This window comes from Lineus longissimus, chromosome 1, assembly GCF_910592395.1.
Source record: "Lineus longissimus chromosome 1, tnLinLong1.2, whole genome shotgun sequence".
Taxonomy (NCBI): Eukaryota; Metazoa; Nemertea; class Pilidiophora; order Heteronemertea; family Lineidae; genus Lineus; species Lineus longissimus.
In genome coordinates this window covers 4,155,216-4,169,295 of record NC_088308.1, presented here as the reverse complement: position 1 = coordinate 4,169,295, position 14,080 = coordinate 4,155,216, and the positions used below count along the sequence as shown (strand labels likewise).

General features: G+C 41.2%; 2 protein-coding genes across 4 annotated transcripts; one reads left to right on the top strand and one right to left on the bottom strand.

The window, feature by feature from the left end:
• Window positions 1–3,001: 3,001 nt before the first annotated feature.
• LOC135485770 (FMRFamide receptor-like) lies at window positions 3,002–9,410 on the top strand. Of its 3 annotated transcripts, none has more exons than XM_064768152.1 (2): window positions 3,002–4,602; window positions 6,434–9,410. In XM_064768152.1, the coding sequence occupies exon 2, from the start codon at window positions 7,751–7,753 to the stop codon at window positions 8,876–8,878; it is 1,128 nt and encodes a 375-aa protein (XP_064624222.1). In that variant the 5' UTR covers window positions 3,002–4,602; window positions 6,434–7,750; the 3' UTR covers window positions 8,879–9,410. The 3 variants fall into 3 exon arrangements, with proteins under 3 accessions (XP_064624222.1, XP_064624221.1, XP_064624223.1); XM_064768151.1 differs by having other exon boundaries at window positions 3,002–5,430; XM_064768153.1 differs by lacking the exon at window positions 3,002–4,602 and adding an exon at window positions 5,900–6,179.
• A 396-nt stretch (window positions 9,411–9,806) lies between these two features.
• Window positions 9,807–13,872, bottom strand: LOC135498023 (uncharacterized). The gene is made up of 6 exons (XM_064788151.1): window positions 13,392–13,872; window positions 12,032–12,192; window positions 11,651–11,823; window positions 11,432–11,479; window positions 10,915–11,007; window positions 9,807–10,383 (listed from the first exon to the last, which is right to left on the bottom strand). Exons 2-6 carry the CDS (start codon window positions 12,150–12,152, stop codon window positions 10,312–10,314), a joined length of 507 nt encoding a protein of 168 aa, XP_064644221.1. The 5' UTR covers window positions 12,153–12,192; window positions 13,392–13,872; the 3' UTR covers window positions 9,807–10,311.
• Window positions 13,873–14,080: the final 208 nt, after the last annotated feature.

Genomic DNA, 14,080 nt, shown 5'->3' with positions numbered 1-14,080 from the left:
AATACAGATATTGCGCGTCTATACATTCTTGCGTGAGTGCTTCGCGTCAAAGGCGGTTTGCACAGATCTTGAACAGCGGTAAATTTCATCAGAAGCAAGCAGGCAAAGTACAGAGTAAGAGTAAGCCGTCAAGCTTTGATTTGGAATTCTTACAAGAGGTTTGGCTAAATGGATATGGAAGGGAGAGAGAATCTAATGGGGGTATATATGGTGTCTCAAAGCACCAGAACTTTTCACCGGGATGATATGCTTCAGGATAAAAGAGGCACCTTTCCATACCTAAATTTATTCACGGTGCAGTCTCTAGGGGTGACATGACATAAAACCACTTATGATATAACATTGAGAAAAAATAAGTCTCAGCTTTGAGTGAGGCGGTCTGTCAAAACCTTTTAGGTTCTCAAAGCAGACTTACGATAACGTCTGCTGTCATCGTAGCACGAAATAAAGCATGTCTTTACGATCGTTTCAGACGTATAGATTTAAATTATTCACCGTAAAGTTCTGATGACAAATATGTAAATTTTATGCGCATGCGACAGATAGCATTTGAGTTACAAGCCAAAACCGGAAAAGGGTTCATGCGGTATCCTCTGTAAGGCAGTATCTAAAAGTACTGACGTCAACGCATGTAGTACCTTTTTCTTTAGTTTTTTGCTTGTAAATGTATCTCCGAGTTTTTTTACCATAAGTACATTCAGGATCTACATGTAAGTGAAATTTCGAAACGATATCACCAGTCGACTTGCTGAACTGAAAGCATTAATTTGAGCTTTAAAAGAATTAGTTAAGAGTCTTTCAAATAATCTCAACTGATTTAGAAAAATGCTATCTAAATGATGCTTTCAAGAGAGTGAAAGTAGTCAACTCAACTAGGAATTTAAGTGCTTTTGTTCTTCTGAGCTGCTTAATAGATGAACCAGCTTATCATCGGGCTCTTCAGGTGAAAAAAAGCCATGAAGTGCACTCAGTTAAGTCAGCAAGCAGCCTTTTTCAATTACACTGCTTTGCTGAAATTGATTTTCTTGACTGTGCTACTCTTGAACGAAATGAAATAATAATTCTAAATTCTCATGGGGCGAAACACGCCAGGTAAAAGCACTCGCGAAAGAAAAAATATATGACCCTGTGCGTGTGGTTTTGACTGCAAATAGAGACGCGTATGTATCAACGTCGAGAAAAGGTAGTGCCTCTCAAAGTCCGACTAGCGAGGTGTTCTGGTGAGTATCAAGCTCAGTTGGTTATCATCACTCTCCACTAGGAAAGTTAACTGAACTCAATGATCCTACTCGAACGATTATTTCGCTTAGCATTCAATTTCTGCCTGTTTTTTTGGAGTAGGCAGCAGTGTACAATGTAAGTTCCAAGGAATATATTACCGTGTCATGCTGTGTGTCAATGACAAGGCGATGTTCTTGACTTAACTGACCAAAAAATCAGGCTTTCGCCGGTCTTGTGTGGTGAGCAAAACACCTTATTCAATGTAAATCTATATTCTGTATCTATTTCTAACACAAAATGAACTTATCAACTAACGGTATATATATAAACATACGACCAAAACTACTGAATTTGCAAATATCTGAGATGAATATATTCCCATAGAGTCTTGACTCAGTATTGACATACACTGGCTTTTACGTCCAATGCTAATGCGTAAAGCACTCGACCGCGTGAATGCTTTATACATTCGCATCGTACAACCTCCACAACCTAGCAAACACCCTCATAAAGCAGCCACTTTTTCCTAACCACGGTCATTACCACAGACCATTTAGTGTCCTCCACCTTATCAGCCAGCTGCAATTACATATCTCTAAAGTGGCTTGAAACGTTTTGCAAGTTGACTTATAAACAATGACAAGTGGACGAAGAGCTACGTAAATCATGGACCCTGGTGTAAATTAGCAATCTGGCTCCTCATGTCACTGATAGAATACATAAAGAAGAAAAACGCCCGTGAGATTTGGGGATATGGCTTAATTTTGTTTGTTGGTCAATATGGCAATCGGATTACGTGTCAGTTACTATTAGGCTATGTTTCAGTTTTATTTGATCAAATTAATAATGATGAAACTACATGTAGTTATTTTTCAACATAAAACATAGGAAATCAGGCTTCAGCATCTACATCGGGATCATGAACGTGTTAGTAGTGAGGCTCATGCAACATCAACATTAATAATATTGTCGAGTATAGCATAGTGAAGCTGCAACATTAGCAGTAGAAGCCGCCTAAAGTTGGAGTATAGCCTACGCCCATGCACTGTGGTAGCAATCATCGCTTGGCATGGTGGTCTATCATCATCAACATCATCATCATCATCTTTATCGTTTTCATAGGTTCCTTGAAACCCAGTCTATCCAGAGATGCAAACACGGGCCCTATTGCGTGGTAGCCACCACAAGATCATGAGGTTATTCGAATCTATACCTATGATATCCGGTTCTTTACAACGTCCAAAGCAACGGCATTGTAAATATGCTGTACATGTATATTATGCTTAACAACGTTGAGGGCAACAGTTTTTGAACCGAATTCACTCTTTGGCAATACGCTGAAGAAATCCTCGAATCACTGATCGGTTATACGGTATACGTCACGGCAGGTACTTATCCGTGACATCCTTAACCCAAAGCGCAGGTGTGAAATCGTAAATCAGCGAATTGAATAAAAGAATTGTTGCTAATACAAATACGAGTCGCGACAGATCAGAAAGATATTTCGACAATGATACTAGTAATTAACACATAAAACAGTGGTTTTGTCTGGTAAATGAAGGTTTTATGTCAATAACCATCCCCATATTGATCCAAAGATATAGTAGTCATGGCTGCAACCTGTTGTTCCCCAACCGATTGTTCCGTGTGGATGCTGTACGACTGCTCTCGATGCGAATGACGCGCGGCTCACTCTGCCTGACTCTTAGCGAAGCAACCTCGCGCTTAAATGCAGAAACCGGGAGATGCCATGCAGTTTACAACCAGCAAGTCAGTGCTGTCGTGCGGGCAGTCAGTCACCACTATCGTTAAGCCAGCTCGATTATCGATTGACAGGCGTAATCCTGCGAGATAACCGATATGGAAGAATGATCTAGTCTTCATCACGAATGAAGGATATGCACCAGTGGCAATAATGATTTCTTCAAGAGATAGTTTTAAGTTCTCTGGTTGGATAGACGTTGTCTATACGTCACTTCTGGACAAGCTTGACTTGTTTTCTGACTCTTAGACCATAATTTCTGGAAATCATCGATTGATGGTTGTGGGAGAATTAGATTTAATGACAGCGTATTCCGATTTATCAAGCTTTTTGGCCTAGTAATACGTCATGATTGGACCCGTTTGGTATGTTTTTATGATCGTTTGAACATCATTTCTGGAAATCATGGCAGATAACTGCTTTGGGAGTAAATTTAATGACGATGTTTTTCGATTTTTCTAGCTCGTCTAGATTGGAGGTCTTCATTATAAATGAACGATGGTTTCTTGCAGTGGTGATGTTTGTGTGCTGATGGCGTAACAATTGGTTGGAGTTGTCAAGTGAGTTCCTATAAGTGGTAAAATTATCGAATGTTGAAATTCCGACACATTAAAGACAAGGTTTTCGAAGACGAAGCAAGTAGTCGATAAAACAGCCGAGGTTTCAATAAGATACATCTGATATGGCTATGACGTATCCATGATCTTATTTTGAGTAAAACTAGCTTTTCCAAGAAGACGCAAGTGACGTACATGTACGAATTAGTTGGTGGCTCCCAAAGACGCGCCATTATGATAGCAGTCCACTCGTCAATTAGTTGAAAGGACTGACGTACGTTGGCTGTACCAATAACAGCATTGTTCTGTCGGAATGATGAAAGGAAAAGTGGCGCTTTGAACGATGATAAATATCCACTTCGTGAATAATGAAAGAAAATTAGAGAAGTCTAGACATCGTCTCATCCCTCTTTGATAGCGGCACATTATGGGGAAGTGGTATTCCGATTGCCATCATTGTGACGGTATGAACAAACAACGCCATAAACATCAAACCCATCCTTCTGTGTTCCCATTTGCATAATACTAACTGCGTATATGAAGTTGCGTCAAGGAAAGGGTGGACATTTTTATCAATACAGCAACAAGTGAATTTGCTAAAAACATTTGAGTTCGTACCAAATATCGGAAAAGGTTTGTCTGGCAAATCAAGAGAAGTGACTTATTTCATATCGGGATCTTAACTTATTCGAGTATTTCAAATTCACTCGTGGAATTGAAATCAGAGGAAAGGGAACAAGTTTTTAAAAGCAATTTATAATATATAGATAGCTGATCATTGCAACAGATATCAAGTGCTTTCCGAAAAAAAATCTGAACTTTAAAGATATTTTTCCAAAATATTCAAAGTGGTGGCGCAGCTTACCTAATGCTTTCGAAGTGTCCCAAGGGATCAAAGCGATGAGGACACGGATTATTTATTACTTTACATGAGAGCATTTGAAACTTTGAGAGGAAGAAATTTTCCAGTCGGATTATTTCAAGAGGTTTACTTCCCCGGATTACTTTGCCTTCAGATTACACTAAGCAGTGTCTTGTTCTGTCGGATTACATCCCTTTACGGTTGGTATTTGACATTTCCAAATATTTCTTTCTTGTCTAAACGGCTAGCAGAAAAAACCCTTTACGTTGAGGTCATAGTAAACCAGGCAGTAAAACATGTCAGAATTGAATGTTCAATTACTAGTATCAGTGTTTTTTTACTGATCAGTCTAAGTCTTTCCGAACTAGCTGGCTTAATGAATGACAGCTCTCCACTCAGGGAATGTCGGTGTACTAGTTGAGAAAGTGTCAACCGGTTTCACAATACGTCCATCTCGGTGACAATCTCACAAAAGGTCTTCGCAGACTCGGTTTGTTACGCCGCGATGTTCTCTTCGTCTTGGAGTTTTCTACTGCACCTGTGCATGTGACAGTCCAAGCTGGCGGAGCAAACGACTCTTTTTACTACCTATATACCCCGGTACCTTGATATTTTGAGACAAAACACCATCCTCTTCCTTCTCGAACCTGTGATAATTATGGTGTGGAGTCCTAAAAAAGAAACCGTTGACGGTTGATGTGGTTCAGAAAGTGTAACTACAAGTACAGTGAGTCTCGGGAGAAGAATTGGCGTAATTGCCTTTCGCATGCATTTAATGAAATTGCCAATAAGACAGGACTAAAGGATTTTGTATACACACCTTTCAAACTGCTTTAGATATTCTTTGATACAAGAAGCACGGGTTGACTGACATATCACCCAGTAAGTCAGAACCAGTTTATTTAGACTTGCTTTTTTACGGCAGGAAGGTAGAGCAAAATGGATCTTACGACTGGAATGATTAGATTACCATGTACATGTGCATGTACATATTGAGTGCATTGCGTTCGTATGTTTGGGGAAAAAAGGTAAATTTAAAGCTTGCAGCACACTGGACGCCAACTTCGACGGCAAGGCGCGTCAGACTGAACGCGACTGAACGCCGCCCGACGCCAGAGTTGGCGGCAGTGGATCGCGCTCATAGCACACCTACTCAGAATTGGCGTCCAGTAGCGTCTTTTCCGCCACTTCCAAGAATCGTGGGGGCTGCCATTTTGATATCATGTGACGTCAAGACGCAAGCTGATTGGCCAAAGCCTCGCCGTTGACGCTGGTTGACGCCAACTCTGGCGGCGATCCGTAGCATACCTGGATTCTTCTTGCGTTCACTGGCGTTCAGACGCCGCTACAGGCGTCAAAAATCAAACATGCTAGATATCTGGCGGCAAGTGGCGGCAAGTGGCGGCAAGTGGCGTTTGCCTGACGCCGTCCGTAGCACACTACGGATTTTTCAGGCGTTCAGGACTCTTGCGGCAAAAAACGCGCCTTGCCGCCGGAGTTTGCGTCCAGTGTGCTGCAAGCTTAACTCCAATCTTATCAGCATTCGTTTTTTTTGTTTAGATCAGCTGGCAGAACGTAGATGTAATACATAAGTATCGCTGCTGATAGTAGAAGATAGTACACAAAAACAGGTGGTTGAAGGCACAGCGTTAATTTGCCCACCTGACTTTCATGACTGTTATGTCAGATTTCTTCTTCTGAAAAACAAATGGAATAAAACGTGTCGATCGTCATTGCAGTCTCAAAAACTAACTGATCTGGGATTTCTGTTGGCATGGTAATTTTTGTCAAACACGAACTTCAAATGAACATTCAAGCCATATAACTATTGAAGAACCAATAGAGAAATTCCTCTTTTGGCGCCGTGTTTGGTAAAACTGTCACCTTCACCAGTCTGCGTAAGGAGCGTTGAAAGCGCGAAAACGAGATTTACGATACTAATAAAACCATCCACGAAATTGTGTTGTCACGACTTGTGCTATCATCCACGCTGCAATAAAGTATTGAATACATACCACTCTTCTTTTTCAGTATTGGATTCAGGAGCTTTAGTAGACACAGCTGAGATGTAAAAAGAACATATGCTATCGCCGGTCCGCTAAGGAGAAGGAACTGTAGGGGATCCTCGCTCTGATAGCCGCCATCTTGTGCATAAGGACATGGACAATCATTTAATTTGATGCTGATGACCGCTGATCTTTCGTATGATTAGATGTTTGCTATTTGAATATCCTTTTACCGGATAGCTGAGCTACAACACTGTCCGCCGATGAAGTTACATTGTACTCGAGTAAAAACAAAGTGACAGCCGCCTCGCCCATCGTCTTCTTGTACAGAGAGACACGGACGTCTATATTTGGTTTGTCAGATATTGACTATTTTTAGAAGGTTATCCGACAGCTGAACGACAGAAAGAAGGTCCGCTGTCAGAAAGAAGCGCCGCTGTCTGTCGATCTTTTGTTACCCAAGAAAACAACGCGACAGGTTCCTCAGTCGCAATGACAGTCGCTGTCGAGCGCTGACGCGCCATTCGCTTGGACATCCGTTCAGACTGACCACCAACCTTATTTGTGGTAAGCTGTTTCGTCCACTGATTAACATGGAATCAGAAAAGGGCTCATGTCATCACACGGCTAAGTGATGCTATTACCGAAAGAACAGTTACAGCTAAGAGGACATGCAGTTGAGGACAATTTAGCTCGGCATGTTAGAATGGAGCATGTTACCTCGTTGTGATTCGATAAGAGTCGGCAGCAAACTCACATCTGTCACAAGTATCACCGAGAAGGATCAAGGGCGGATTTTTGTTCAGTATTGAAAGATAAAGCATGTCTGGTGTTTTCTATTATCAATTTTCTCATTGCTGATTTGAACAAGCCGTTCCCTGATGTGCGTACCAAATCAATCGCATTTCATGGTATCATGATATGCAATGATAGATATTGTGACCTTTTTACTATCGGTTATGCACCATCGAATTCGATGTCGAATCATTACAATGTCGTCAGCTTGTGTATGATTTATGGATTCAAAATAGGAAATGAATTGAATGGTTCATGTGGATTGTCACTTTACGACTTTTAAAGCTTTCAGCGTAAGTGAACTATTCTAATCGCGCAGGAATACTTCACTTGATGACCGGAAAAGCGGTGATTGATCGGTGTGAGAAGTCATCTCAAACAATCATTGGAAGAATCGGTTTACGATTGTAAGGTATCAGAAAACAGCGGAACCGGAAATAAGTCGCTGAGACCGGAAATCGGTCGGACAAAAGTGGATAGGTTGGTCACGTTTTTTGAGGTAGTCGGAAGTGTATTCTCAGGACCGGAAGTTGCTAGTGCGACCATCATGAATACATCGGACAACGATTCGCAGGGTTTTGACTTCTGGACCCGCAACAACAAAACCTTTATAATTAGTTCCCGAGACATCCCATCAAGCTGTGAGGGGGCGTTGGCGACATGGCATGGGAATGCATTGTTCATTACATTGGGCTGTATCCTTGGTGTTGTCGCTTTAGTTGGAATTATCGCGAATATCCTCAGTATCGTTGTGTTTTCTCGCATGACCCATAAATCGTCCACGACATTTTTAATCCAGATGTTGGCATTTGTGGATAGTGTCTTCCTTCTGGCTAATATTCTTGTGTTTACATTATTCAACTGGTTCAGTGCATTAGGATATCTTTGTTCGTATTTGGTGATATTCTCCTCGGTGCTGCCATATCTATGGGGATTCCTAGAAATCGCCAGGGACTATGCTGTCTGGCTTGTTCCTGTGGTCACCCTAGAACGTTACGTGGCAATATATTACCCGCTGAGTATGTCCAAGTTCTGCCGGATTACTATCGCCTGGAAGATACTTCTTGGGTTATTCTTGTATGTCATCGTCTTCAACGTGCCTTCATTCTTGCAATACACGAAAGGGAGTTACAATATGGATATCAAAGGCAAGATTACTGCCTTTAGCCTGAGTGCCCTTAATACGAATCCCATCTACAATACCACGTATTTCATCGTGGACTCTGTCATGAATTTGCTACTTCCAGTCGTGTTAGTATGTTTCATGAACTGTCGAATTATCATGGTGCTAAAGAGAGCAAGGACTCGGACCAAGAAGCGCGGTGACTTCAAAAGGGGCCAGAGTGAACCGGACAGAGGGTCTTTTGCCACGATGATGTTGGTGACGATCGCGATAGTGTTTGTGGTTTGTGAGCTACCAAAGGTCGTGGAAAGCTGCTTCGTAATTTGGCGCAAATGGGAGCGCACTGTGAGTGTTACACAGAGTAGTAGCAAGGCCAATGACCACTGGTTCATTATATTCATCATATCAACACTTTCCCAGGCTTTCAACTCATTTATTAACTTCTTCGTCTACTGTCTGACTGGTCGTCGCTTCAGGCGAGTGCTACGGACGACCCTTTCTCTCAGTGACTGCAAGAGGAGATTGTGTCCAGACAAGGATTCATTTCACTAAACCAGCTCGCTCGCCCCTCCCGGATAGGTGGTGACGGGCTATAATTTCCCAATAGATATGAATGATCTCTGTTAACTTTACCACATGCTAACGTAATTGTGTTCCATCGCGAGGCAAGGTGAACGGCATCCTCGTACAGCAGGGTGCCATCCACTCCCTTGTCTTGCATGTATATGTCGTTGTAGGCAGGTACCTGTACGAGAAACAAATCCTAGGCGAAAGATGTCCTAATCTCAAGATGGGTGAACGGTAGGCCGACACAGCCCTTTTAATAATCGTAAAAGGTTCCGGTTAATATATCCGATTTGTGCCGTAGAAAGTTAAGCAAGGATCCCCGTTTTGCGAGCTCTCGCAATCGAAACATCCCGAGTCGACTATGCCATGGAGACAACTTGCAAAATGAGGATTCTTGCCTGACTGGTATAGAAAAAGTCCTGAGAAACCTTTAAGAATGTAGTGTCTATGTGTGTGCTCTCGTAACATCCTGTGGGCAACTTTCACCATTTCTCTGAAGAAACCTCTTGTTCATTAAATTGACAACTGAAACAAATTCCCTCGTGTTGTTGTTGCTTGCTGGTAACTTTAGGCTGGGAGTGGTAGAGGCGCTACATAGTGCCAGTCTTTACCAATGGTCGCCTTGGTACCTGTGCATCTGCCTCCGAAAGAATGGAGGCAAATACTTAAACCATCCATCCATCATGCTGCCATCTATCATAGCCTACTCTGCTTATCCTTCTCAGACTTGTACTATTGGACAGAGCTCTCTGGTACCAATCTACCACTTGTTATCAGTGGCGTATGGTGGTCAGGGTGACGGGAATCATGGAATATCCATACCTATTACCCTGTCTTGCTCAAGGACAACTGGAATCATATCAGTATCTGGAGTATTCTTTACATACACAAAGTGAAACGATATGTATTTCGCGAAGTCGTAGTTTTATTACTACCAAAAATGTCAATGATACATCGACGGACTAGACAACACACGTACATGACGGGTCCTCAAAGGATCAGGCAAAACTCAATTGGACAATACAGGAAGGATGTAATACCGACTACATGTACACCCAAAAACAATCTACATGTACGTCATATACATGTATGTGGCTCAGTACGGATTTTCAGCCATCAGCTGGCCTGGCTGCCCTTATAAAGAAATCCCAAATCCCCGGATTGCCACAAATATATTTGCAACAACGCCAGAATGATTAAGAAAAATTTAAATGTTTTTCGTAATGTTGTCAATTTATTGTTTTGCAAACATTATCCTAAAATTTAACATAACCTGGACTCAGTATGCAAGTGAAAAGGTGTACAGTTTCATTCAGGTGCAGCATAGATAAGGATGTAAATATTGTTCTCATCAGCATCAACAGTTTATAACCTTTCAAAGTCTTCAAACCAACTCAGTGATTAAAGTCACTGCACAATTAATCTCCAATGACATCCAAGATATCATCCAAATCATACGTTTCTCCTTTTTCGCTCTCGCCACTCTCCAACTGAAAGAAAGATAGATGGTGATTTTAAAACCATTTCGCTGCCAACAGTACGACTGTGGCCAAACAAGGCTTTGTGTCACCGTGTGCCAACAGCTACCCAGTCGTCAGCAAATACGAATGAGTGCAGGTACTGAACAGATTCTACCTACATTTCCCACAGCAATCTTCGATAAATGTCATGTAATCGGAAACAGAATCAAAAGTAAAAAAGGTATCCTAAGTGATCATAATTTAGTCCTTTTGACGCCTTGACTGTCAATGGTCCCGAGATAAAGACGCATAAACAATCATTTGTTCCTTGGACAATGACCAGCTTGACACGAGCGTGAAATCGTGCCGCCGACGATTATGACCAAGGACATAATTTGAATATTCTGTCAGGTGGAAAATACAGTGCTTACTACAGCACCACCTTACATTTCACCAGCAGCTAGCGTAGTCCATGGGATAGTAGTTACCATGTATGACTGAATACCTTGATCCAGATGTTGAATCTACGCCATGAATAGGTTGGAACCCGGACTAACTTACCCTTCCTCTGGCTTTGTGCGGCACATGTCCCTTCGCTTGGCCAACACTCACTTGCTTTTCTTCGCCAAATTCGTCTTCAGGCTTTTTTAAAACCTTAAACAAGACAATTAAGAACCATGCATCAAATTTGGGCTAGACAAACACTGGCCATGTAATAGGCGCAAGTGAAAGACCATGTACAAGTAGCTACATGTATCTGTGTTAATTCGTTATGGCCTGCTTTTTTTATTTCGTCTTTGGTTCTCACTATGTAGAAAGCAGCTGTGTATACTAGGATGGAACCTTGTGGGGATGATGTAATAGATAATGTTGCAGGGTTTGCCGAGACGACTCATCCTTATATCGCCAATTCTCTGGCTCCCTTGAGAATGTAAAAATGCCACACAACCCGGCCCCCAACAATTAGGCGTTGGCATCTCTCTGTAGGTACAGTAGACAGGCATACTCCCTACGAGAGGTATAGGCCTAGTGTGATAAGGGACTATGGGGTTAGAATCCACTCTATTTATGCACTCACCATGTATGCTTGGTTCTTTAATTCCATAGAAGACGGGGATTTCGACGGCTGAAATAGAAGGCCGGCCACAACAGTTATTCGGTGAGTACATGTATAATGGATTTCGAAATATAAATGGCTCAGATATAAGTAACTGAACTAATTTACTCACAAGAAAATGATGTCATATTACTCTGATCCTAACCAAATATTTAAGAGATGAAAATCTAGTAACCCAACCTTCTTTCGCCTCTTTTTAAGGTAGTAAACTCCTATGACTATGATCGTGATAATGACTAAAACAGCTACGGTCACTCCCAATCCGATTGCCAGGCCATTTTTTACGGCTCTTGACGATGACGGTGGATCTGTCGGTGTCTCCGTGAGGAGGACATACATTTGATTCCAATACTCTGAAATATCAAGAAGAAAACGATGCCAATATGACAAAAAAAACTCAAGCTACAAAGACCTGCTTATATATTATACATAAACATCTTTGTTATGATAGCCAGGCGCAGATAATTTGAAATCGATTAAAATGACAGTTTTCTGGCTACAATTTTGAAAGTTTAAATATCTTGCAATCCACTCAAGTTTTTCGGAGGAACAATGGCATACCTTGACAGTATTCGATGGAACAGTTCAGGAACGCTGGATGGCAGACCTTATCACACGGTTCACAGCTCCCAGGAGGAGACCCGGGCCGAGACTCGAGGTAGAAGCCATGCGCACATTTCATGCCAAATGTAGCGTCTCGTCTTACTGGCTGTAAATTCTGACTGCAATATGAAACAAAGCGAATTTCGTTAAAATACGCGTATAGGTCTACTACGAAATTAAACCTGTTATGAAATATAGTTGTGATTGTTATGTTCATGTGGATACGAGTAGATATTTTATTTTGAGAGACGGCCCCTTTCTAAATAATTTTGAGATATTTTGCACTAACGGACACAATTTGGTAGGATTACCATATCAGGCTTTGTGACGTACTGTCAAAACGCCGGCCTTGTTCCCTGCCCACTTGTATTTTTTGTTTGTGGCCACGTAATTTCGGATAGATGCCATGCGTCCCAGGTTCGAACTAATGATTGTCGAAACAAGTGTGAGGAAGACAACTCCCGGGAATGCATTTTCCCTGTATCAGCAACAACTAACTTTCCGCCAGGAATGACCCCTGGATTAAACTTGCCAATTTGTGGCTTAAATCATACAATGTATGTTCTCCATCTCTTGAATTCGTATCACAGGAGATTTGGTGATTATTGATACTTTTATAACAATTTTGATTTAACGGCGAGTAGGCAACACACTAAACAGAACATTATGTCCCGGAACGTCACCAAGTAAACTGATATATGGCCAGTCTGAGTGACTTATTCTGGGTTTGACCATTAGTAATGGTTTATACACTTGGTACATGTATACAGAAAGTCTGTCTGCATAATGAAATATTGCATTCTTTGATATAATCCCTAATATTACTTGTTTGTACAGGTCGGTAAACATGTAGGCCTAGTCTAGCCAAACATGCAGCACATATACATTGTGCATATTCAGCCAAAACTTAAAATCCCGACATAGCGAATCGGCACCATAGCTATATAAACTGATGAAAAGAGGAAGGATGTTAACTTCACCTAATAAGGGACACTCCTCCCAATTGAGAAAAATATTATTTTCATGAGATCCATCTGAAACCTTACAAGTATGATAACTTGGTCAAAGACATCAACGTATGACAAAACGAAGATTTGATTTTGAACGATTAGTTAAAACAATTGAACTGTCTGGTAACACCTGAGAAAATGCAGGAAATAATTATAATCGGAATAAAAAAATGTAAGGTGACATTCATGTATTCATTACACATTACATATTACAATTATACGCTATGTTAATGTTTTAATATTTCATTATTTTGCATTATATGAATAGGCTTCACAATTTGCAAAAACGTGCAAGGATGGTAACTTACTTCAATGATATGTCCTCCTCGAAGTCTTGATCCGCGGAACTCTGATACTGGGACTCGATCCAGGCTTGGTGAAAAGGGTGTGCAATGTTACGGCTTAAGGCATATAATTTGGTGAAATATCGTAGTTATATCCGATATTGCACGCCTGGACCTGATGTGTACCGGTGTGTGATCGCTTTATGTACATGTATACATGTATTTCCTTTGGTCCACAATGTACTCACATATACGATGTATGCCAATCTAGGCCGAGGTATAAAGCGTCTGTCACAGCTGTCGTTCACAACATACGTGCAGGACCGTAGTCTCGATATACACTTGTCAACAAATTGATAATAATCGGGTTGATTTGATCGATGACAAATTAGGTTATATTGATGTTTATAAATCTCGACCATTATTGTTTTCAAAAAGAAAGTGCAGTGATGAAAAATGCATCTACATCATTTTAACGACGCAGTATGGGGTAGGCCTGAAATGGTAAATTTGTTAAATGATATAGATAATAGAAATTTAGCAATACTATAAACATTTTTGACTGAGATAGTGATCATGGCTGTTGATCAGGTATCCCTACACTTCTATTTAACATCCAGCCGGTTGGCTATGCACCCGGGCTATAGACGAGAAGCGGATCTCACTATCCCTTACATTGAGCTTGCTTCCATTCCAAAACTCCGCCAAACGCA